This window comes from Scyliorhinus canicula, chromosome 8, assembly GCF_902713615.1.
Source record: "Scyliorhinus canicula chromosome 8, sScyCan1.1, whole genome shotgun sequence".
Classification (NCBI taxonomy): Eukaryota; Metazoa; Chordata; class Chondrichthyes; order Carcharhiniformes; family Scyliorhinidae; genus Scyliorhinus; species Scyliorhinus canicula.
The window spans coordinates 148,081,850-148,108,715 of record NC_052153.1 but is presented as its reverse complement, the minus strand read 5'-3'; the positions used below and the strand labels follow the sequence as shown (position 1 = coordinate 148,108,715).

The window sequence follows — 26,866 nt, the reverse complement described above, 5'->3', positions numbered from 1 at the left end:
GCGTGGCACATTGGTTCTGGACTGGTCTCTGACTAATTAAGAGCCTAAAAAAGATGATGCACACATTAACACAGTGGAATGATATATTGTGTGATATTTACATGTGGCAAAGTGTATTTTATAAAAACACCCACGCCAGCGAGGGCATGGGAGGTTTCTGCCCCTTATTTAAGAAGGCATATACTTTCATTGGAAGCAGTGCAGAAAAGGTACACAAGGTCGGTTCTTAGGTTGAAGGGATTGTCTTATGAGGAAAGGTTGAACAGTTTTGGCCTAAAGTGATTGGAGTTTGGATGATAATCTTTATTAGTGTCACAAGTAGGCCTATATTAACACTGCAGTGAAGTTACTGTGAAAATCCCCTCGTCACCTGTTCGGGTACACACAGGGAGAATTCAGAATGTCCAATTCAACTCACAAGCAAGTCTTTCGGGACTTGTGGGAGGAAACTGGAGCATCCGGAGGAAACCCACGCAGACACGGAGAGAAAGTGCAGACTCTGCACAGACAGTGACCCAAGCCAGGAATCAAAACCGGTTCCCTGGCGCTGTGAAGCAACAGCGTTAAGCACTGTTCTACCGTGCCGCCCGAGAGGCCACCATATTGAAACATACGAGACTCTAAGGCAGTTTAACAGGGGTATGCTGAGAAGCTCTTGTGGGAGAATCTAGAACTAGGGAGCTGCAGTTTAAAAATAAGGAGCCTCCCATTTAAGACGATCAGAAGGAATTTCTTTCCTGAGAGCAATCTCGAAAGTCAGTGGAGGCTGAATTTCTTGTTATTCACTTACAGGAAGTGGCATCGCTGGCTAGGCCAGCATTTATTGCCGATTCCTAATTACCCTTGCAAAGTGGCGGTGAGCTGCCTCCTTGAACTGCTGTAGTTCTTGTCGTACAGGTGAACTCACAGTACTTTAGGCAGGGAGTTCCGTGACTTTTAGCCAGCGACAACTGGGTCAGGATGGTGAGGGGCTTGAAGGGGAACTTCCAGGTGGTGGTGTTCTTATGCATATGCTATCCCTTGACCTCCGAGATGGTCCCTCGTCTTCCTTGCAGCGCATCTTGCAGATGAAAACACTGCTGCTGTGCGTTGATGGTGGAGGGAATGAATGTTTGTAGAATGGGTGCCAATCAAATTATCCTGGATGGTGTCACGTTTCTTGCGTGTTGTTGGGCCTGCAGTCATCCAGGCAAGTATAAAGTATCCCGTCACACTCCTGACCTGTGCCTTTGTAGATTGTGGACAGGCTCTGTGACTCAGGATGTGAGTTACTCGCCGCAGCATTTACATGGCTTATTGAGTTTGGTTTCAGGTCCTATTTCCTGTGTTGGTATATTCTTATTAGATGCCAATTAACTTTCAGAGTCAGTTGGATATGTACAGGTACTCTTTTAGGATTGGCATGGTCATGGCAGGCTGAATGGATCCTGTGCTGTAACTATTCGATGATTCCAGTCAAGCTCAAATTTCAAAAGGTAACTTCTTGCAACCTGATATGTTAAATGAATGGTGCAATTTTTATTATTCATACATGAATAATCATAATATTTTTGAATTATTGGCTTTATTATCATTTTTTTAAAAAAATAATTTTTATTGACATTTTTTGAAAAATATATATCAACAAAACAATACAATAATAACAATAATAATAATAAACACCCCCCGGCACCCGTAACAACGCATATAACAACCCCCCCCCCCCACAACCCCAATAAACAACAGAATAAATTAACAATAAGCAAATTAACTTAAACACTATCCCCCCCCCCCCATTTACATTGTAAATGTTAACAAAACTGACCTGTTATTGCTTAACAGTAATTAGTTCTACAGAACCAACAGCATAATTGGTTAACCATTGTCTAATTCCCAAATGCTCCTTTCTACTTCTCCGCACTCTACGCACGCGCACGCACACACGCACTCACACATACACACACGCACATACACGCACAGATGCACACGCACTCACACATACACACACACACGCACGTATGCATGCACACACGCACACGCACTCACACATACACACACACACACACACACACACACACACACACACACACGCACAGATGCGCACGCACACGCATGTACACGCACACTCACGCACACTCACGCACACTCACGCACTATCACGCACACACATGCACACACGCAGATACACATACACACACACACGCATACATGCGCGCACACACACACACACGCACAGATACACACACACACACTCTCCTCCAGTTCACCAAGGCTCGCGAACCTCCCGTCAATAAACAGGTCTCCCAACTTCCTAATGCCCGCCCTGTGCCACCTCAGGAACCCGCCATCCATGTTCCCTGGGACAAACCGGTGGTTCCCCCACAGCAGGGCCTCCACCGAGCCCCCCACTTCCCCCCCCCCCCCCCCCCCCCCCCCCCCCCCCCCCCCCCCCCCGTGTCGCCTCCACTGTCCCCAAATTTTGAGGGTGGCTGCCACCACCGGGCTCGTGGTGTACCTTGTTGGAGGGAGCGTCAACGGAGCCGTTACCAGTGCCTTCAGGCTCATTCCTCCGCAGGACGCCATCTCCATCCTTTTCCATGCTGCCCCCCTCCCCCTCCATTACCCGCTTGCGTACCATCAAGAAATTAGCCGCCTAATAGTACCCAGAGAGGTTGGGCAGCGCCAGCCCCCCTCTATCCCTGCCCCGCTCCAAAATGACTCTCCTTATCCTCGGAGTCCCATGCGTCCAAACAAATCCCAGAATGCTGCTGTTCACCCTCCTAAAAAAGGCCCTTGGAACGAAAATGGGGAGGCACTGAAACAAAAACCTCGGGAGCACCGTCATTTTAACGGACTGTACTCTACCCACCAACGACAACGGCAGCATGTCCCACCTTTTAAATTCCTCCTCCATCTGCTCCACCAACCTAGTAAAATTGAGCTTGTGCAGAGTCCCCCAGCTCCTAGCCACCTGAACCCCCAGGTACCTAAAACTCCTCACTGCCCTCTTTAGCGGGAGCCTACCAATCCCCTCCTCCTGATCTCCCGGGTGCACGACAAACAGCTCACTCTTGCCCAGGTTCAATTTATATCCCGAGAAACTCCTGAACTCAGCAAGAATCTCCATCACCTCCGGCATTCCCACCATCGGGTCTGCTACATACAACAGCAAGTCGTCCGCATACAGTGACACTCGGTGCTCCTCCCTCCCTCGCACCAAACCCCTCCATCTCCTCGACTCCCTGAGAGCCATGGCAAGAGGCTCTATTGCCAGCGCAAAAAGCAAGGGAGACAGGGGGCACCCCTGCCTCGTCCCACGGTGGAGCCTGAAGTACTCGGACCTCCTCCCATTTGTCGCTACACTCGCCATCGGGGCCTCGTACAGCAACCTCACCCATTTAATAAACCCCACCCCAAACCCAAACCTTTCCAACACCTCCCACAAGTACCCCTACTCAACCCTGTCAAAGGCCTTCTCCGCATACAATGCCACCACAATCTCCGCCTCTCCTTCTGCTGCCGGCATCATTATCACATTTAGCAGCCTTCGCCCGTTAGTGTTCAGCTGCCTCCCCTTCACAAAACCCGCCTGATCTTCATGTATCACCCCCGGCACACAGTCCTCTATTCTAATGGCCAAGATCTTCGCCAGCAACTTGGCGTCTACATTCAGCAGTGAAATCGGCCTGTATGAACCGCACAGCAAGGGGTCCTTATCACGCTTCAGGATCAGGGAGATTAGTGCCCGAGACATCGTCGTGGGCAGAACACCCCCTCCCATGCCTCGTTAAAGGTCCTGACCAACAGGGGGCCCAGCATTGGCTTTATTACCATGTGGGGTAGGCACTGGTGTAGTGGTATTGTCACTGGACTAGTAATCCAACAATCCAGGGTAATGCTCTGGGGACCTGGGTTTGAATCCCACCACGGCAAATGGTGAAATTTGAATTCAATTAAAATCTGGAATTAAAAGTCTAATGATAACCATGCAACCATTGTCGATTGTCGTAAAAACCTATCTAGTTCACTAATGCTGTTTAGGGAAGGAAATCTGCCATCCTTGCCTAGTCTGGCCTGCATGTGACTCCAGATCCCCAGCACTGTGATTGAGTCTTAAATGCCCCCTCAAAGGCAATTCGGGATGGGTAACTCTGGGCCCGTCAGCAACGCCCACATCCCATGAAAGATATGAGCTGCTTGAACTTGCCAATTTGGGCATGAAGCAATTTTTCTTGCAAAACTTTGGCTTTGCAAACAGATTGCTGGTGTCCCTTCTTTGACTATGTTCATCTGTTTCTATTGTTGCTGCTCTTCAAATTTCCTGCTTTGGATCGCAGTGTGAGCTATGGGCTGTGCTACACTTACCTAACTGGTGACTTACTGCTTTGCTGTAGGGGCTAATCTTGCTCAAAAGCTCATAGAGCATAAGGCTGTATTAGATCAGCTGCAGAATGTCTTATCGCATTTATTCAGTTACTGCAAATATGTATATAATTAAACTCCATGGCAACTTTTTATTTTGAGAGAGATTATAATGTTGTTATAGTGTAGTAATTGAGAGCTCTTCCTGCTTGCAAACCATGCAATGGGGCAGTGTAAACTAGGCCGTTTTACTGGCCTACAGGGATTACATGTAAATGGAGTTCTTGTTTGAGATTATGTATTCCAATGCCATTATGAAAACAATAACATTAAATTTTATTCAGAAAATGGTGTTTCTTCTTTTACGCTTTAAGTACGGGTGTTCTGAATCAATGGGTTTACAGTGCAGAAGGAGCCCATTCGAGTCTTCACCGGCCCCTGGAAAGAGCACCCTAATGAAGCCCACACCTCCATCCTATCCCAGTAACCCCACCTAACCATTTTGGACATTAGAATGGCCAATCCACCTAACCTGCACATCTTTGGACTGTGGGAGGAAACCGGAGCACATGGAGAAAACCCACACAGACACTGGGAGAACGTGTAGACTCCGCACAGACAGTAACCCAAGCCGGGAATCGAACCTGGGATCCTGGCATTGTGAAGTAACTGTGCTAACCACTGTGCTACCATGCCGCAGTACGTAACTAATGCAAGCATGAACAGCAGGGTTATTCGTTAGATAGAGCTACCTACACATCAACATTTTGTAGGTTTTCGTATACAAATTGATACTCGTGTTAAATGGAAAATGCTGGTGATCTCATCAGTGAGAACAGTGGAGCTTCTGCTGTGCTGGTGGGGAGATGGACTGAACGAGATTTTTATAAATTAATAAATCCCGGGTGGCGGAAAATTTCTGCCATGGCGGGGGCGGGATTTTCGGCGGCCCCGGGCGATTCTCCAACCCTGCGTGGGGTCGGAGAATTTTGCCCCTGATTAGTGATAGAGGGTGCAATTGGCTGCCTAAATTCCCTCCATTGCAATTTCCTCCTAAATTACTTTGAAAAACCTGCTTCTGATACCACAGATACCAAAAGCAATATTTCTGGAATACTAAATGGTCTCCTTTTCTAGCTCAATCAATTAAATACAAAATGTCCGTATTGGAAACTTTAACTACTCCTTTCTCTCCGCAATTGGTGACTGACCCGTGTGTTGCCAGCATGTTCTGTTGTTGATTCAGTTTCCAGAAACTGCCCAAATGTTATTGTTTGGCTTGTACAACTTTATGATAAATGTAGAGAGTTGGTTCAGAGATGCTTTTCATCAGGAAACAATCAATAGTTCATGCACAAATCCAATTAAGAACCGTATACGTAACTTGCCATCAACTGCTTTCCACTGATACAACAGGGAACGTGCAACTCTAGTGAGAGATAAATGATTCACAAGGACCAGCCAAGGAGACTTCCTGGTTTATTGGCTCAGTGTTGTTGCCATTGAGCAAACAGATTCTTCATCTCACAATGAGTCCTTGCTAGTTGAATGATTGACACTACCTACTGACACTTTAACTCGGACATCATTTAAATGTAAGGAAGTCGGCAACTATTATAATGTCACAGCATGTATACTTAGATTAATTTATGAAAATTTAAGTCAGACATACAAAATTTTTAAATGTTAGTGTTTTTCTCCCTCTGCAAGAGGTTGCTGGGACCTTTTTGGTGAATTACATTGCTGTATCTATCTAGGATGGGATGAGGGGAGCCAAAGGTGGTTGTGATTTCTGTAACTAGAGAATATTTTGGTTCTGTTATGTTTCTGAATACTCAGATGGAGAGCTATGTCCAACTATATTGAATACCCTACATTCTCAGTGGAGTGTTTTGTAATATCACCGGAGTGCAAGTTGGAAAATTTTGTTTCATAATGAGAAGATGAGGCATGGTTCAAACTAATTACACTTAAGAAAGTGGCAGAGGTGAAATCCAATCCAGAGATTGTGAAGTGATGCATACTGATATGAAGAATGAGGAGAGGCAATGGGAACGAAGTGATACAATTTTAAAAGGGGTGTTCAGCAATGGGACAAGTTGAGAAATCCTGTTTTATTGCATATTGAATCCTTGGCTTTCTTAATAGAGGAACAGCGTACAAAAACTACAAAGTTGTGGTAAAGCTTTTAAAAAAAACTTCGGTTTGGAGTATAGTGTTCTGTTCTGGACACATTTTAGGCCGACTATCAAGGCCTTAGACATTGTGTAGAAGTGATTTACTAGAATGGCAGCAGAGATGAGGAATCTAAGTTATTGAAGACTGGGAGTGTTCTGCTCAGCAGAGAAGGTTAAGAGAAGATTTGATAGAGGTCTTCAAAATCCTAATTTTGACAGTATAAGTAAAGAAAAACCTTCCTGTGGCCAAAATGTTAATAATCAGTGGGCCACAAGAACCGGAGATGACGCAAGATAACATTTTTTAATGTAGTGAATCGTTATGGTTGGGAATGAACTGTCTGAAAGGGTGATGAAAATAGATTTATTAGTAACATTCAAAAGAGAATTGGATAAATGTTGAAGGAGAAAGAGTTATAGGACAATTTCACCAAAGAGAAGGAATTGGTGGATGTTGAGTCTGGAGAACGGTATGTAGATAGCCTGGGTCACATTGAGATCCAAAAAGACGAGGTGTTGGGCATCTTGAAAAATATTAAGATAGATAAGTCCCCAGGGCCTGATGGGATCTACCCCAGAATACTGAAGGAGGCTAGAGAGGAAATTGCTGAAGCCTTGACAAAAATCTTTGGATCCTCAGTCTCTTCAGGTGATGTCCCGGAGGACTGGAGAATGGCCAATGTTGTTCCTTTGTTTAAGAAAGGTAGCAAGGATAATCCAGGGAACGACAGGCCGGTGAGCCTAACGTCAGTGGTAGGGAAATTACTGGAGAGAATTCTTTGAGACAGGATCTACTCCCATTTGGAAGCAAATGGACGTATTAGTGAGAGGCAGCATGGTTTTGTGAAGGGGAGGTCGTGCCTCACTAACTTGATAGAGTATTTCGAAGAGGTCACAAAGATGATTGATGCAGGTAGGGCAGTGGATGTTGTCTATATGGACTTCTGTAAGGCCTTTGACAAGGTCCCTCATGGTAGACTGGTACCATAGAAAGCATCCTATCGTGCTGCATCACAGCCTGGTATGGCAACTGCTCGGCCCAGGACCGTAAGGAACTTCAGAGAGTCGTGAATACTGCCCAGTCCATCACACAAATCTGCCTCCCATCCATGGACTCCATCTACACCTCCCACTGCCTGGGGAAAGCGGGCAGCATAATCAAGGATCCCTCCCACCCAGCTTACTCACTTTTCCAACTTCTTCCATCGGGCAGGAGATACAGAAGTCTGAGAACACGCACGAACAGACTCAAAAACAGCTTATTCCCCACTGGTACCAGACTCCTAAATGACCCTCTTATTGACTGACCTCATTAACACTACACCCTCTATGCTTCATCCGATGCCAATGCTTATGTAGTTACATTGTATATCTTGTGTTGCCCCATTATGTATTTTCTTGAATTTTGTTTAATTTCCTTTTCTTCCCATGTACTGAATGATCTGTTGAGCTGCTTGCAGAAAAATGCTTTTCACTGTACCTCGGTACACGTGACAATAAACAAATCCAATCCAATCCAAGGTGAAGTCACACAGGATCAGGGGTGAGCTGGCAAGGTGGATACAGAACTGGCTAGGTCATAGAAGGCAGAGAGTAGCAGTGGAAGGGTGCTTTTCTATTTGGAGGGCTGTGACTAGTGGTGTTCCGCAGAGATCAGTGCTGGGACCTTTGCTGTTCGTAGTATATATAAATGATTTGGAGGAAAATGTAACTGGTCTAATTAGTAAGTTTGCAGACGACACAAAGGTTGGTGGAATTGCAGATGGCGATGAGGACTGTCAGAGGATACAGCAAGATTTAGATTGTTTGGAGACTTGGGCGGAGAGATGGCAGATGGAGTTTAATCTGGACAAATGTGAGGTAATGTGTTTGGTAATGCAAGTAGAGAATATACAGTGAATGGTAGAACCCTCAAGAGTATTGAAAGTCAGAGAGATCTAGGTGTACAGGTCTACAGGTCACTGAAAGGGGCAACACAGGTGGAGAAGGTAGTCAAGAAGGCATATGGCATGCTTGCCTTCATTGGCTGGGGCATTGAGCATAAGAATTGGCAAGTCATGTTGCAGCTGTATAGAACCTTAGTTAGTCCACACTTGGAGTATAGTGTTCAATCCTGGTCGACACACTACCAGAAGGATGTGGAGGATTTAGAGAGGGTGCAGAAGAGATTTACCAGGATGTTGCCTGGTATGGAGGGCATTAGCTATGGGGAGTTGTTGAATAAACTCAATTTGTTCTCACTGGAACGACGGAGGTTGAGGGGTGACCTGATAGAGGTCTACAAAATGATGTGGGGCATAGACAGAGTGGATAGTCTGAGGCTTTCCCCCAGGGTAGAGGGATCAATTACTGGGGGGCAGAGGTTTAAGGTGCGAGGGGCAAGGTTTAGAGTAGATGTACGAGGCAAGTGTTTTTACACAGAGGGTAGTGGGTGCCTGGAACTCGCTGCCGGAGGAGGTGGTGGAAGCAGGGACACTAGTGACATTTAAGGGGCATCTTGACAAATACATGAATAGGATGGGAATAGAGGAATACGGACCCAGGAAGTGTAGAAGATTGTAGTTTAGTCGGGCAGCATGGTCGGCACAGCTTGGAGGGCCGAAGGGCCTGTTCCTGTGCTGTACGTTTCTTTGTTCTTTGTTTGTTTGTAATTGTATAAGAGCAGGGCATTGAGACTAATCAGATACCATGGGGATGATGGGCTAAATGGTCTCCATTAGTATTGCAAGACCGATGTTATTTTTAATAGTGTTATTTTACGAAGCAGACTTGTGTGTGTGTCCAGTGTGACAGTGTCACGGTTTAGGACATCAACGGGGCCTTGGTATGAAAAGCATCAAGTAAATATGGCCAAGCTGAATTTTCTATAAATAAATAAGCCATGGGTAGAAATTTGCATTGGGAGATAAAGAAGGTGTGTTGTGTTTAGTTGTTGAATTTAAAGGGGAGTAATAAGGCGAACATGAACTTAGAAACTTAGAAAATATCATGAATAAATAAGGCAAGGTTATTCAATTTTATTTGACCCAAAAGTGGAAGTAATAAGGAGAACATGAAAGTATTTATATTTGGAAAGGTAAGTTTCAAATACAGATGAAACAAAATAGGGACCACTTGAGGATTGCTGTTGGGGGAAGTGGGCATATAAGACCTCATGGAGGACTGATCTGTGCTGGGGAAAGAACTTTCAAGAAGCAAGGCAGCTTTCAGTCAATCTAGAAAGTTAAATATCTTTCAGGGATTGTGCCTAAAGGGCTGTTTATTGGTGAGTCTATACCAAGTAGGAAGTTTTGTTGGGGGAGTGCTCTATAATTTTCTTTATTTAATATTTTTAATATTATTATTATTTAATATTCTTAATTTAATATTTAAAATGCTCAAAAGGCTTATCGTAATTTGTAGCTCCTGACTTCAATGCCTCTATATCTTCTCGTGGTCAAAACACAAAGAAAATGAGTTGTGATAAGCTTACCAAGTTTCCCTTTAGGATTTGGTTTGCATGGCAGTTACCACCTGCAAGATCATAGCAGTAGTTAGTCTCACCACAACATCACACAAATTGTACCTAACATCACACATTCTATCTTTATTGAATGCTGTGTGACCTGTTGGCTAATTGCGACAATTTTGTATTGAAAAATTCTGCAGCTATTAAAATTACTGTATTCTGAACAGGGACAGAATACCTGCCAGAAGAAATCGCTTGTCTTACTGATTGAGAATTCCACTTTTCATGTTACACCTGTTTTGCCACCTGGTCAATGCGTCATTCATCTCTAGATGAAAGGAATGCTCTGATATTAAATTGAGCTGCATCTTTAAAGCTTATCTATTCGTTGTGCCTGTGGTGTGTGCAACTTTGTTACTAAGTGCTCCCTCTGCTATAATGGACAGTAGAGAAAGTAGTTCGCTATAACAGCACTTTTTAAAAATGTGTTCTCTTCAAGGCTAATTCAGAAAGAATTCTTTGTGAATCTGACTTCCTCCACTACAGACATAACTGATTACTTTAGTAACCTTGGTTCCATTTCTTTTTATCTGCAGCACAAAAGCCGTCATCCGTTTCCATACCCCATTCATTGTGGAGCAACATAAGCGTCTGTGCCAGCTTCGAGAGCAGCTTATTCTTGCCTGCAATGCAGAGTGGCTGAAATTGCTGGAGTATGTCATGGCTATAAGTCTGAATTAAAACTGTTTGTTGTAGAAGTTAGATAACCGAAATGTAAGATTAAATTTAAAACATTGATTAACTGCATTTACAATTTAAAAAAAAAATGTCTGTTTTGTTGAACTCGTGTATTATTGATGCTTTATATCTTTGCTGCTCCTGCAGAATTAGGAAATGAGGCATTCCATAACCAATTGAGGAGAAATTAGCATTCAGGTGTGATAAGAGCTGAATTGTAGCTTAAAAATATTTCACTAAACAGTTAGAAAACAAGAATATACACGGCAGCTCTTTTGATATTGGAAGGGGAGGGGGTGGCGATTTTGGTTGGAAATTAATCATCAGAAATATCAAACCAGTAATGTGAACAACAAATTATCAGTAACTGGAACAACTGCCATTGGCAAATTGACTGGCAATGTTTCATAGCAGAACAATGCTTGCTGAGAAAGCTAGCTTTGGTTTAAGTGCAGTATCATGGTATTGCGGTCTGAGATACAAATGTAAAGATTTATTTTTTTGTCAGCATCAGCTGATGTGAACTTAGGTTGCCTCTTGGACTGTGGTATTATTTGTGGCATAGAAATGATGAAGATGCATGCCCTCACAGGAGGGCACCAATGCCTCCAGTTTGATCAACAGTGGTTTGGCTGCGTGGCGTAGATATGATTTCCTGAGGGGCTGGTTTAGCACACTGGGCTAAATCGCTGGCTTTTAAAGCAGGCCAGCAGCACGGTTCAATTCCCGTACCAGCCTCCCCGAACAGGTGCCGGGATGTGGCGATTAGGGGCTTTTCACAGTAACTTCATTGAAGCCTACTCGTGACAAGCGATTTTCATTTCATTTCATTTCATGAAGGATTCTGCTACTTCCATTCGTCCAAAATACACATTTTAAAAAATTAAGTATTGATTTGAAGAGGTTTTTGAAACATCTGTAAATTTTCTAGGATTGTTCTTGAGCTTTGTTTATAAACGCATAACAGGGGAATATCAACACCAGCATGGACATACATCATTTAAATTGCTAAACTATAATAATTCGGATAAAACATGCATTATGCTCAGTTCTTCCAGACTGGAATGATTTTTCCCTCCTGAAATATCAGCAGTGATATAAATGTTTAGTGAAGAGGATCATGAAAAAAGTATGAAGACACAAGTGTAGTACAGGGTATTTGGCCCATTGAGGTAATCCTTCGGAGAAATTTATAATCCTGTCACCAGGACATCACACTGTACTGCCAGGTGAATGAAACCAAAGTTTATTCTTCCATTATTCTAACTGGATGACTATTTCATGCATCAGTCACTGTTTTTATGACTGGTGCTTCCTGATGGTCATGAACTTGCTTTGTTAGTTTATATCTATATTCCTTTGCGCAAAGGTTATAGCTTAATGTTGATTAGTCCAATGGATGAAACTTTTAAATTCTAATTAATGTCTTGCAGACATGGGAGACTTCCCCATCTCTGTTGTACTTGTTACAAGGCTAAAATATCCAAGGGGTAGAAATGGGATTTTGTTGCTCTCTTTAAGCATGTGTAAAGTGACATTGCACTTTTGTTACCGCTTCGTAACATTGATGCTCTAGCATTTAATTAATAACAGCACTGTCAAAGCTTGTAGATGGTGAAAGAATACAATTGTTTGAGTGGATATATGCAACTGGGGAACAGCCACTTAGGAAGACGGGGAGAGCAGAAAATACTGTGGGATCTTCCATACCCTAGATTTTAACGTTCTCCATGGCAGCCACTATTTGCATTCAGCAGTGTAGCCTGCCACTTGACTCCAAGTATGTCCATATTGAATAAAGGCTAGTGTTGACCAGAGTACCGGACTCCCTGAAGAATTAATGTTCTTTGAGTAGGGGCATGAATTGTTTTTTCTCCACCATAATGGTCAAATCTAAATTCCTATCAGAAAAAACAGCAGCTCTGACAACTGCAAAAATGTTTATTTCCAAGTACTGTGGAATTTTTAAAACGTTAAAAACTGGAATGAAGTGAATCATCCTGAATAAAATTGAATGAAAAGAAAACGAATGAATATTATTCAGTTAAGTGTCCAATTGAAAATTCTTAATGGTATTTCAAGGTTGTGCAAAACTCATTCAGTTGTCTTCTTTACACATTTGCAAAATCCAACATGCTTTTGTGTAGGATGGTTTTACAGAATTGTTACATCACATGAGGAAGCTATTCGGCTCATATGTATGTCGACTTTTCGAATGAGCAGCTCACTTAATGTCATTCTCCTGTCTTCTATCTACCCTGCCCACAACCTCTATCAAATTTCCTCTCAACCGTCTCTTCTCCAAGGGAAACAGTCCCAACTTCTCCAACTTATCTTCATAACTGAAGTTTCTCATCCCTGAAACCAGCATTAACCTGAACATTTTTTGCACTCTCTCCAGTGTCTTCACATCCTTTCTAAAGTGCGGTGCCCACACTTGGATACAATACTTCAGCTGAGGCTGAACTGGTGTCTTATACAAGCTCCCAACATAACCTTCTTGCTCTTGTACTCTTATGTTCTTATTAATAAAGCCCAGGATACTGAATGTTTTATTAATCACACTCTCAACCCGTCTTGCCACCTTCAATGACTTAAATACACATACACCCAGGTCACTCTGCTCCTGCACCCCCCTTTATTTAATGTGTCTCTATTTTCTTCCTACCAAAATGAATCACTTTGCATTCCTCCACATTGAACTTTATCTGACACCTGCCTGTCCATTCCACTAACTTCTACCAATTTAATGTTGTTATTGTCACTTTTATTCCATAAACTATAAGGTTGCTCACATAGTTTTGGGGCACGGTATCAAATGCGTTTTGAAAATCAATATATGCCACATCAACAGTGTCCACACCAATCCTCTGTTACCTCCTTAAAAATACTCCGGTTAGTCAAACACAAATTTCCATAAGAAATCTAAGCTGGTATTCCTTAATTAACACTCATTTGTCCGCGTGACTACTAATTTTGCCCTTAATTATGGATTCTAGAAATTTCCCCACCACTAAAGTTAGACTGACTGGTCTGGAGTTGTTGGGCTTTTTTTTTTACAAGTCTAAGTCTAAGAAAGACTGAAAATTTATGGCCAGTGCCTCCGCAATTTCCACTCTCACTTCCCTCAGTATCTTGTGATGCATCTCACCCAGTCTCGGTGCCTGATAGACAGCCTATAGCCTATAAATATCATTAAAAAGTCATCTAATTTCACTATGGTCTGAGTCGTAGCTTCTTCCTTGGTAAATATCTCAGCTATGCCCTCTGCCTCCATATGTAAATCACTTTTTTTGGTCCCTAATTAGCCCTACTCTTTTTATCACCCTTTTATAGGCCTTTGGAAGATTTGGGGATTCCCCTTTATTTTGGTTGCCCACCCATTTTCATATTCCCACTTTGCTTCTCTTACTTGCTTTTTTAATAATAATCTTTATTAGTGTCACAAGTAGGGTTACATTAACACTGCAATGAAGTTACTGTGAAAACCCCCAGTAGCCACACTCCGGTGCTTGTTCGGGTACACCGAGGGGAAAGTACAGATTGTCCAATTCACCTAATAAGCACGTCTTTCAGGACTTGTGGGAGGAAACTGGAGCACACGGAGGAAACCCAAGCAGACGTTGGGAGAATGTGCAGACTCCGCACAGACAGTGACTCAAGCCTGGAATTGAACCCGTGTCCCTGGTGCTGTGAAGTAACAGTGCTAACCACTGTGCTACCATGCTGCACGTCACCTCTGAACCCTCTATTATTCAGCCTGGTTTAAATAGTTTGCCAGGATATGTGGATGGTTAGCAACTTGTTTGAGGGACATTTATTGTGCTTTGATCACTGATTTTCTTTTGATATATCCTCATTCTGTTCATCTGCAGTCAGTTTAGTGAACACTACTATGGAATAAGAAATGCAATCAGTCACCTGGCAACCATTGATTGCATCTTTTCATTGGCAGCAGTTGCTAAGCAAGAAGGATATACCAGGTAATAAAATTGATTTATAAGCTTGTTGCTATCTCTTGCTGCTATTCATTTAATTTTGGAGGTTTTGTTTATTTTTCTCTCCTCTCTAGTGCACTTCTATCTGGCATTTGCCCACTCCAATTTCCTTTACAGTTTATGCTCTAGAACGGAAGAAAGAACTTGCGTTTATATAATTCCTTTCACAGCTTGATGATGCCCTATGTGCTTCTTAGCCAACAAAGTATTTTTGAAATATCGGCACTTGCAATATGGAGAAACGTGACAGCCAATGTTGTGCATTGTTAGATCCCACAAGCGGCAATGGGATAAACACTTGAATTATGTTGATTGAGAGCCAGGACATCAGGAGAAGATTATGGAATAGTGGCACAGGATCTTTTGGCTCAGCTAGGAGGAAAGGTGGAACCTTAGTTTAACATCTAAATGACAGGACTTCAGCAGAATCTTTTCACTACTCTACTGAAATGTCAGCCTGGATAATTTACTTATCTACCTGAGCGGGCCTTGAATTCATACCCTTATGGTCTCATCCCTGAATCAGTCTGTTTGATTTTAGTCCATTGTGAAGTGTACATTTCTTCCTCCCATAATGTTATTCCATAATAGCACTTGTTATTTGATAATGTTATACTGTAATTTCACATTAAATTTAATCATCCATAATCACCATGGTTGCAGATAATTGTGTATGATGCTGCGTTTCCTGTAGCGGCTTTGATAAAAGAATAACATTCAAAAGTTTATTTGATATTAAAGACATTAAGAAATAAAACCAATCAAATCTGCTCCACCATTCAATAAACTTTTATCTGAACATTGATATCAACTCCTCATAATCCTTAATATCCAAAACTCTGAGGTTCTCAGTCTTGAATGTATTCATCAGCTGAGCAACAACAGCTCTCTGGGATAGAGAATCCCAAAGACTAATAACCCTCTGAGTAAAGAAATTTGCCGCCCTCTCAATTCTAAATGATGACCCGCCTTATCCTGAGATTAGTCCTGTATAAAGCATTTTTGGAATATTGAGTGTCCTTAACATTTCCAAAATGTACACCTTGTTCAGTTGTGCAAATGTGGAACAGTTTCAGGCAGACAAAGACCCTTGGTCCATCTAGCCCATCTGTTGAGTAATACATGTATAGTTTTTCTTATAAATCCATTCCATTTTTTTGATTCACCACCCATTCTGTTCGTGCTGGTGCTGTAGACACGTACACCCACCTGAGAGGACAGATGGGATCTCAGTTGAGGCGGTCATTTGAAAAATGGTACCCATGATAGTACAGCATTCCCTCAGTATTGCAATGGAGTGATAGCCTAGATTATATAGCCTAGATTATATGTTCAAGTCCCCGGAGTGGATCGTGAACCTACACGTTCTGATTCTGAAGTATTAACCGTCCGCCAAAGTTGATGCCTGAAGTAGTCTGAAACATGGAAATCCAAAATACTTGGGCTAAAAGAAATCCAAAAACATTGTCAACTTTTCAAATCAGTGAAGTTTGGGTTGCATAAGGGAAGGCTGTATATGGTGAAAAATAATGTAAATCCCCATCAGTTTATTATAGACGTGGATATTCAAATACACTGCTGATCAGCCTTCCATCTTCCACCCTTTGTAAATTTGAAATCATCCTGAAACCCTGGGCTGGATTCTCCACCGGCGGAATGCTCCGTTTTGAAGCCCTGAGAAGCAATAGTACTAACCACTGTTAGCTCTTTTATCTCCCTACCGATTATGCCAGACCTGCTGAGATTTTCCAGCATTTTCTTTTTGGGTACTAACCACTGCGCTACGTACAACCAAGTGAGATAACATCTGCAGTACCATTACAATATTGATCTCCTTATTTAAGACAGGGTATAAATCCATTGGAAGCAGTTCAGATGAGGGTTACTTGGCTAATACTAATGGGTGGGTTGGATTTTCAGGAAAAGTTGGACAGTGTAGGATTGTATCCGTTGGAATTCAGAAGAGCAAGAAGTATCTTGATCGAACCATACAGGATCCTCAGGGGTCTTGAAAGAATGGATGAGAAAAGAATGTTGTTCTTGTGGATAATTTTAGCGCTCAGTGCCATTTAAAAAAAAAAGGAATTGCCCATTTAAGACCGAGATAAGGAGACATTTTTTCTCTGGGGGTTGAGAGTCTTTGGAACACTCGTTCTCAAAAGGTGGTGAAAGCAGAGTCTTTCAATACTTTTAAGGTGGGGATATATAGATTCTTGATAAGCAACGGGGTGAAAGGTGTAGGTGGGAATGGAGTTGAGATTAGAATTAGAGCAGACATGCTCTCATTGAATGATGAGCAGGCTTGAGGGGGCCAACTGGCCTACTCCTCTTAATTTATATATTTATATGCATGTTTATATTAATCTTTTGCAGCTCCTTGTTTATTGGTTCTTTCTGCCTCAAACTGGCACTAGAATGAGAAGATATGTTCAGATCTGGAATTCATTACAAAGGTGCAGTTAGAATTGCATTTGACCTTGAGCTCTACTCCCACTTTCTACCTTTAAATTTAAAAATAAATTTGGGCAATGTGGATACAGAATGACCTATGGTGAGAATTCACCAGTAATGCTGTCTTGGTGTCTTCAATTTCTAGGGCTGCACTTTACACGTTTTTTGCATTTTGAGATGTAGTTTTGGGTGCACATCAGCACAATTGATACTGAGGGGGTGGAGGAAAGTATGGGGTTGTCGGGGAGCATGGAAAAGTGGGATTAATTTCATATTGGTGTAGCAAAAAGCCAACACAGATAGAATTTGTAATCCTCCCAAGTGATTTTGCAATGGTCTTATGTGGTGCCCTCTGACTCCCATCATAAGCAAAAAATGTTTTCCCCATTAGAACATAGAACATTACAGCGCAGTACAGGCCCTTCGGCCCTCGATGTTGCGCCGACCCGTGAAACCATCTGAAGCCTATCTGACCTACACTATTCCATTTTCATCCATATGTCTATCCAGTGACCACTTAAATGCCCTTAAATTTGGCGAGTCTACTACTGTTGCAGGCAGGGCGTTCCACACCCCTACTACTCTCTGAGTAAAGAAACTGCCTCTGACATCTGTCCTATATCTACCACCCCTCAATTTAAAGCTATGTCCCCTCGTGTTGGTCATCACCATCCGAGGAAAAAGACTCTCACTGTCCACCCTATCTAACCCTCTGACTATCTTATATGTCTCTATTAAGTCACCTCTCAGCCTTCACCTCTCTAACGAAAACAACCTCCAGTCCCTGAGCCTTTCCTCGTAAGACCTTCCCTCCATACCAGGCAACATCCTAGTAAATCTCCTCTGAACCCTTTCCAAAGCTTCCACATCCTTCCTATAATGTGGTGACCAGAACTGCACGCAGTACTCCAGGAGCGGCCGCACCAGAGTTATGTACAGCTGCAGCATGACCTTGTGGCTCCGAAACTCAATCCCCCTACTGATAAAGGCTAGCACACCATATGCCTTCTTAACAGCCCTATTAAGCTGGGTGGCAACTTTCAGGGATTTATGTACCTGGATGCCGAAATCTCTCTGTTCATCTACACTACCAAGAATCTTGCCATTAGCCCAGTACTCTGCATTCCTGTTACTCCTTCCAAAGTGAACCACCTCACACCTTTCCGCATTAAACTCCATCTGCCACCTCTCAGCCCAGCTCTGTAGCTTATCTATGTCCCTCTGTAACCTATAACATCCTTCAGCACTATCCACAACTCCACCGACCTTCGTGTCATCTGAAAATGTACTAACCCATCCTTCTACACCCTCTTCCAGGTCATTTATAAAAATGACAAACAGCAGTGGCCCCAAAACAGATCCTTGCTGTACACCACTAGTAACTGAACTCCAGGATGAACATTTGCCATCAACCACCACCCTTTGTCTTCTATCAGCTAGCCAATTACTGATCCAAACCGCTAAATCACCTTTAATCCCATACTTCCGTATTTTCTGCAATAGCCTACCGTGGGGAACCTTATCAAACGCCTTACTGAAATCCGTATACACCACATGAACCGCTTTACCCTCATCCACCTGTTTGGTCACCTTCTCCAAAAACTCTAAGGTTTGTGAGGCATGACCTACCCTTCACAAAACCGTGTTGACTATCACTAATCAACTTGTTCTTTTCAAGATGATTATAAACCCTATCTCTTATAACCCTTTCCAACATTTTACCCACAACCGAATTAAGGCTCACAGGTCTATAATTACCAGGGTTGTCTCTACTCCCCTTCTTGAACAAGGGGACGACATTTGCTATCGGCCAGTCTTCCGGCACTATTCCTGTCGACAAAGACGACATAAAGATCAAGGACAAAGGCTCTGCAATCTCCTCCCTGGCCTCCCAGAGAATCCTAGGATAAATCCCATCTGGCCCAGGGGACTTGTCTATTTTTACACTATCCAAAATTGCTAACACCACCTCCTTGTGAACCTCCATTCCATCTAGCCTGGCCGACTGTACCAGAGTATTCTCCTCGACAACATTGTCTTTCTCCAGTGTAAACACTGACGAAAAATATCCATTTAACGCTTCCCCTATCTCCTCTGATTCCACACAAAACTTTCCACTACTATCCTTGATTGGCCCTAATCTTACTCTAGTCATTCTTTTGTTCCTGATATACCTATAGAAAGCTTTAGGGTTTTCCTTGATCCTATCCACCAACGACTTTTCGTGTCCTCTTCTCGCTCTTCTTAACTTTCCCTTTAGGTCCTTCCTGGCTAACTTGTAACTCTCAAGTGCCCTAACTGAACCTTCATGTCTCATCCTAACATAAGCCGCCTTCTTCCTCTTGACAAGTGCTTCAACTTCCTTAGTAAACCACGGTTCCCTTGCTCGACAACTTCCTCCCTGCCTGACAGGTACATACTTATCAAGGACACGCAGTAGCTGTTCCTTGAAAAAGCTCTATTTTCTACTATCGCTCTGTCTAGATTTAGTTTAGCTTGTCTAATATATTTTGTGTGGGCTAACTGCTTTCTACACTATCTAAAAGGCAGTTGCTTCTTTTATAAGTCTTCAAATATCTCTTTTGGAGTGAAAATTGCAGAACTATTTCCATTAGAAGCCTTTGTAACATTTCTTTCATCGGATACATATTTTCTTATTGATGATATGTGGCTTCATTAAAAGTTGTGTTCTAATTATTTGTGTCCATCTCTCTCTCTCTCGCGTCTTCATCCTCTCTGTCTCTTTTTCTTGCAGTCATCCGTTTAAACATTATCTTTCTTTCTATAAACTTAAGCTTTTTAAATAATGTTACACCACAGAATTGCTAAGGTGCAGAAGGAGGCCATTCGGCCCATCGTGTCTGCACCAGAATAGCATCATCTCTATATGCTAAAGCTTCATATTTTAAATCTTTTATAATGGAGTGACCTGAATCCACAAGGTACTCTCTCACCTCTAATCTCAATTCCAGCTATAGATTTGTGAGGACTGTCCATTCATGGTTTTCAAGAGTAGCATGTAGCTGTAATTTGGTTAACAATTCTGGTCTTTATATACAAGCACTCAATAAGATACGTGGATACCTGGATCATCAGGGCATCATGGTAGAACAGTGGTTAGCACAGTTGCTTCACAGCTCCAGGGTCCCAGGTTCGATTCCTGGCTTAGGTCATTGACTGTGCGGAGTCTGCGCGTTCTTCCCGTGTCTGTGTGCGTTTCCTCTGGGTGCTCCGGTTTCCTCCCACAGTCCAAAGATGTGCAGGTTAGGTGGATTAGCCCTGAGTGTCTAAAAAAAAAGGTTAGGTGGGGTTACTGGGTTACGGGGATAGGTTAGAAGTGTGGTCTTAAATGGGGTGCTCTTACCAAGGGCCTGTGGAGACTCCATGGGCCGAATGGCCTCCTGGAATGTTGATTCTATGATTCTATGATTCGGTGTAACTTTGTCTGCTGATCTACTGGTGGGCTCAACTGAAGAAATGAGGTTGGAGTTACCCCGTTATTTTGTGCTCTGGCCTTTAAAGGCAACCTGATGTTTCCACTATCTTGGCTTTGCTTGACGATCACTGTTCCAGTTTAAAACGCTCTCATTTGCTCCAATATAAAAATCTCTACGTAGTAGCAGCTACTGCTTTGAACTCTTAGGTATACATGCTTCACATTCCTTGGAAGGTCAGGAACAATACTTTGACCTGGTATGGAGCCTGACACTCTTGTCAGATGTGGCACATGTTCCCTGTCCATTTGTATTACTTTACGTGTCTTGTTTCCGAGTCATACGTTTCCGTATTACATAACATTGAAACTTCCTATGTCAATGTTTAAAGTTCAAATGCACATAAACTTACAGAATGACAAAAAGAAATATCAGCATGCCCACTTTTTTTCCACCATGGTTTGTGAATGAACCAATCAAACCATTCAAAATGTTTGGGGAAACAAGTCACTCGCATTTTTCTCAGTGCATGAAATTACTAATGTCCAAAATTAAGATTCAAACTAAATTTTTAAAATTAGAAAAACGTGCATTTTACACTTGGACTAAATTTAGCAATTGAAATGTGTTTTTATGTCATTTAATGTCTTAAAGATTTTGCTTGAAGACCGTGGCCACTTCTAAAGCCTTTAGCTTGGACTTATCTGAAGTGAGTGTGAAAGGCAATTCCAAGAATCTTGACAATACCCCACGATGCTTCTCTTTCAGTCTAACAAAATCTATTTGGTGTGTTTTTAAAATGATTCGAAGAAAAAATTCAAAACCATTATTCAAGTTAAACTGACACGGTGTAAATCAAACAATTTGACAAGATGAGGAAATAAATACCGATCTAATTCCAACACCTGATGCAGCTTTAGTTGCCTCAGAATAATGTATATGGGAATGTAGGTCTTGTTTATATACACACACTTCCTGTTGCTTTTTTGCTAACACTTACCGATGTCAGAAAGAAGACTAGAAATCCTGTATATAAACAGTAGTCTGTGGTGAAATAATTGGACGTTATAGCAAGTTTGACACCGTAGAATGAGTTCATAGAATCATAAAATTTACAGTGCAGAAGAAGGCCATTCGGCCCATCGAGTTACTGAAATCTCTCTCTCCCATCTCATGAAACTGCTACACGTATGTTACAAATAGTATATTAATCAACTGACCATGGGCAGTGTCAAAGGCATTTTACTTAGTACTCTTAAAACTAACAAATGATTTAACAATTAAATAATTTATACTTCAGAAAACCTCGTAATCTCAAAGAAAGGGGCAGTGTCTTTTCTCATCCTAACATGAATATTTTTTGTTTGAAATGACCACAAATTAGTTTTATTTTTCTCGCACACATTCTTTATTGCCCATGTTTGAGTTAGAAAATGTAAATATTATATTTACTGATACCTGTAAGATAGGAGTAAAGGGAGACACATCAGAAATGAGAAGCAAATGGGGAACCTATCACCAGATTGGATATTTGAAGAGATTTCTACAAAAGTTACTTCTTTTGCAAACAAGGATCATTACCCCAAAAACAGAGTGGGATGTGCAACAATTTTTTGATGCCCAGGAAGAGCAGCTGAGTTGTACATCACTGCCAACTAGTCTATAAAGGGTTCTATGAAATAGTGATAGATTGTTTCCACTAGCCAATGAGAATATAACGAGGAACAAATATAAAATTATTAGTATTAAAGGGCAAGCTAGAAACCTCTTCCACAGTGTGTGATTAGAATGTGGAAATTTTCGGCTGTTAACTACTGTTGAAACCATTCATAATTTCCTTTAAAAGGAAATTAAGCCATTGCTTGAAATGGAGACAATTTAAGGCTCTGATGACCAATCAGGACAGTGGATTAGACCGGGAGCCTCATGCGGAGGTAAACTAGCACAGAATTGATAGGTCCTCTTTCTGATGCTGATATTGCTGTCTCTTTATTGGTTGTGGAGTCTAAAGTTTTAAAGTAGTTCTTCCTGTTATATCTAAAGCTGCGGTGGCACAGGTGATGTGGGCATCTCATCGACTCCTTGCTTCAACGATGACTTAGTCGAGCAGGCGCCCGTGTTTGGACTGTAGGTGTTGCCATGAGATCTTGTGCTTGTCTCACTGGAAGAACAGTGTTGGCTATGGCGATGTCATGCTACATCAAGAGGAGGACTCCATTGGAGTTTGCTTTCCATTCTCTTTCCTTGCCAGTAACAAAATTCCAGATGAGGATCCGTTTGCTGCCCACTGAGACTCAGTCTAGGTAGGGGTATTTAAGGTCAGTGTAGAAACCTTCCTTGGTTTTGTCTATTGGCTCAAGTGTAGAAGAGTTACATATCTGTAGATTGCCCTTACAGTAAATGATATAGCTGCAGCTTTGCTCCTTTTTTGCCTTCTCTCGCGTATTGTATCTAACTCAGGGCAACGTTGTTGGTGTCAAGGTGCCCGAGTTCCCAAGCTATGATAGCGATGTAGTGCTCAGGTCTGTGACTGGGGTTGTCCATGAGGGTCCTGATGTCCCAAGTCCCAAATTTCATATTGGCAAGTAGAAGATGCTGGTGTGTGAATTATTTTAATGTTGGGTGGTCGTCGTATGCCGTTACACCATCTTGACAGAGAGCAGGGCCTGTTCCGATGGCAGGAGCATTCCGGACAGGGGTCAAACAAATCTAGGCATTGGAGAGAGCGCACAAACTCCAAACTATTCATCTACCCAATCCTTCATCCATCACCTGCCCTGCAAATGGTTGAGCCTGCAGATCATGCATTGGACGTATCGGCCATTTCATAACCTACCAGATTGGGGTGAAAACAATTCATCCTCAGTCCCAAAGTATTGCTTAAGAAGAAGTAATATATCTAAACATTCAACTGTTCTCTGTATGACTTGTGAATGTTAACTTGTATTTTAGAATTAAAATGAACCAAAATATATTGATAATGTGAGTGCTTTCACAGAATATAGAACACCAAGTGTTATGTTATTTAATACTTTAAAACATTGTTTTATCTGTACAGGCCAACTGTGCTGGAAGAAGTGAGACAAATAGTAATCAAAAATGGCAGGCACCCTGTGATTGACATTCTTATGGGAGAACAGGAGCAGTATGTTCCAAATAGCACTGAACTGCATGTGAGTATTTAATAAAATCTTTCCGTGTCCTACTTTGTAATTAAATTGATGTGTGTGCTTGGTTGATTGGATGACCTTTGTTCGAATAATATGTATTCACTTGTGTCATGCAGCAGAAAGTAAAGGCATTATAATATTTTCTCCAAATTATCTTTGTAGAGGTAAGGGGAAGTAGAGAACGTGCAGGGGAATGTGTTTACTGCTACTTATTCACACTGATTTGTGACAACAGTAGGTGAAGGTAAACATATCCCAATGTGTGAAGTTAAGATATAGATTTAAATTTAGGCTTGAATACTCGAGCCAGATCTGCATTTTCTCATCACAACCTTTATCTTGTCCGTCTACTTCTCTGCCCCTTTTCACTTGTTTCTTCATTTTCTTTCCTTTCTTTTTTTTTTAAAAGAGATGATGGTGGCTAGTGTGGCAGGTAAAGGAGGCACCGATGTTAAGAAGATAGAACATTACAGCGCAGTACAGGCTCTTCGGCCCACGATGTTGCGCCGTCCTGTGAAACCACTCTAAAGTCTCTCTACACTATTCCCTTATCGCCCATATGCCTATCCAATGACCATTTGAATGCGTTTAGTGTTGGCGAGTCCACTACTTTTGCAGGCAGAGCATTCCACGCCCTTACTACTCTCTGAGTAAAGAACCTACCTCTATACCTATATCTATCTCCCCTCAATTTAAAGCTATGTCCCCTCGCGCTGGACATCACCATCCGAGGAAAAGGGCTCTCGATGTCCACCCTATCTAATCCTCTTGTATGCCTCAATTAAGTCCCCTCTTAACCTCCTTCTCTCTAACGAAAACAGCCTCAAGTCCTTCAGCCTTTCCTCATATGATCTTCCCTCCACACCAGGCAACATTCTTGTAAATCTCCTCTGTACCCTTTCCAATGCTTCCACATCCTTCCTATAATGTGGCGACCAGAACTGCACACAATACTCCAAATGCGGCCACACCAGAGTTTTGTACAACTGCAACTGACCTCATGGCTCCGAAACTCAATTCCTCTACCAATAAAAGCTAACACACCGTACGCCTTCTTAACAACCCTCTCAACCTGGGTGGCAACTTTCAGGGATCTATGGACATGGACACCGAGATCTCTCTGCTCGTCCACACTACCAAGAATCTTACCATTAGCCCAGTACTCTGCCTTTCTGTTATTCCTTCCAAAATGAATCACCTCACACTTTTCTGCATTAAACTCCATTTGCCACCTGTCAGCCCAGCTCTGCAGCTTATCTATGTTTCTCTGTAACTTGTAACATCCTTCTGCACTGTCCACAACTCCACCGACTTTAGTGTCATCTGCACATTTACTCACCCATCCTTCTACGTCCTCCTCCAGGTCATTTATAAAAATGACAAACAGCAACGGCCCCAAAACAGATCCTTGTGGCACACCACTAGTAACTGGACACCAGTCAGAGCATTTCCCATCAACCACCACTCTGTCTTCTATCAGCTAGCCAATTTCTGATCCAAACTGCTAAATCACCCTGAATCCCATGCCTCTATTTTCTGCAATACTGTAGCTTGTTCTCTTCCTGGCCCCTACCCACTATCTCTTCCTTGTGGATGTGTCCTTCCTCTCTTTTTATTCTGCTCTTACTCATTGCACCCTGAACCATCCTTGACGCACTTCTAAGTGCATGACAGGAGACAGCCGCACCCATGTTCCTCAACCAGCTTCCCCCTTGCCCTCAGTTTCTATTTATTTCCTCAAATAAGCTTTGTGTGCTTTCAAAATGTAACTTCAAAGAAAACAATCAAGTTGAAACATGGAATGATTCATCTTTCTTGCAGAGATCATTCTGCCCCTAAGAAAAAACATCTACTTCCACCTCTAACATCACTCCTATCCACTCCTGCCTCAAACCATCTGCTGTTGAATCCAGCATCCATGCCGTGTTAACTCCAGACTGAACTATTACGATGCTCTCCCAGCTTCCCTCTCAACTTCCACCCTCCGAAAATCCTAAACTCTGCTTCCCTTACCCCAAGTTGCAAAAATTTCCATTCACCATCATCTCCATGGTCACTTAGTTTCACCAGTGACTTGAATTTAAAACACCTATGTTTTATTAGGATCTATCCTGCACCCCATCTCTATAACCTCATGCAACCCTACAACACCCTGAGAACTCCATTTCTCCAACCCTACACTATTGTACATCCCTTCACCTGACCTTTGGCAGCCATTTTTCAGCTGTCAGCATCCTAACCCCTATAACCTCCTCCTCAAATCTCCCCATCTTTGTCTGTTAATTATGACATTCTTCATCTAATTGGAGTTGAGGGGTAGAGGAATTTGGAGGTTCAGATTGGCAAATCTTTAGCAGTGGGACAAGTTGACAAAGGTGCAAAATGAGACAGATGGGATCCTCAGTTTCATTCAGAGGTTCATGGAGCGCACAAGCAGAGAGGTTATGCTTAAACTGTACAAATCATTGGTAAGCTATAGCTTTTAAAAAAATATTTTTATTAGGGTATTTGCAATTTTTATAATAATAACAGCGACATAAACATGGTACAAAATAAAAATTTCCACCCCCATCACAATCTTCACACACCCCAACCATAAAACACCAGTCTGCCCCCTTCCCTTTGACATTCTGCTTCTGCTGACCTTTTAATTTTCCCCGAGAAAGTTGACGAACGGCTGCCACCTCCGTGTGAACCCTAACATTGACTCTCTTAAGGCAAACTTTATTTTCTCGAGACTGAAAAACCCAGCCATGTCACTAACCCAGGTCTCCACACTCAGGGGCTTCGAGGCCCTCCACATTAATAAGATCCGTCTCCGGGCTACCGGGGAGGCTAAGGCTTTGGACTCTTTCGCCCCCCTGGACTCTTGGCTCTTCCGACACTTCAAAGATCGCCATCTCTGGACTCGGCACCACCCGTGTTTTGAGTACCATGGACATCGCCTTAGCGAAACCCTGCCAAAACCCTCTAAGCTTCGCACATGTCAAGAACATGTGGACATGATTTGCTGGGCTTCCTCGCACATCTGTCCTCTACCCTGAAAAACTTGCTCATCCAGGCCACCGTCATGTGTGCCCGGTGGACTACCTTGAACTGTATCAGGCTA

At 42.5% G+C, this 26,866-nt stretch overlaps 1 protein-coding gene across 3 annotated transcripts in view; it reads left to right on the top strand.

Moving 5' to 3' along the window:
* msh3 (mutS homolog 3 (E. coli)) overlaps positions 1–26,866 on the top strand; it is a 378,564-nt gene that overhangs the window by 177,036 nt on the left and 174,662 nt on the right. For all 3 annotated transcript variants that reach the window (XM_038805383.1, XM_038805384.1, XM_038805385.1), the window contains exons 17-19: positions 10,563–10,679; positions 14,580–14,687; positions 23,646–23,760. In XM_038805383.1, coding sequence (XP_038661311.1) covers positions 10,563–10,679; positions 14,580–14,687; positions 23,646–23,760 — 340 coding nt within the window. The remainder of the gene's footprint in view (positions 1–10,562; positions 10,680–14,579; positions 14,688–23,645; positions 23,761–26,866) is intronic.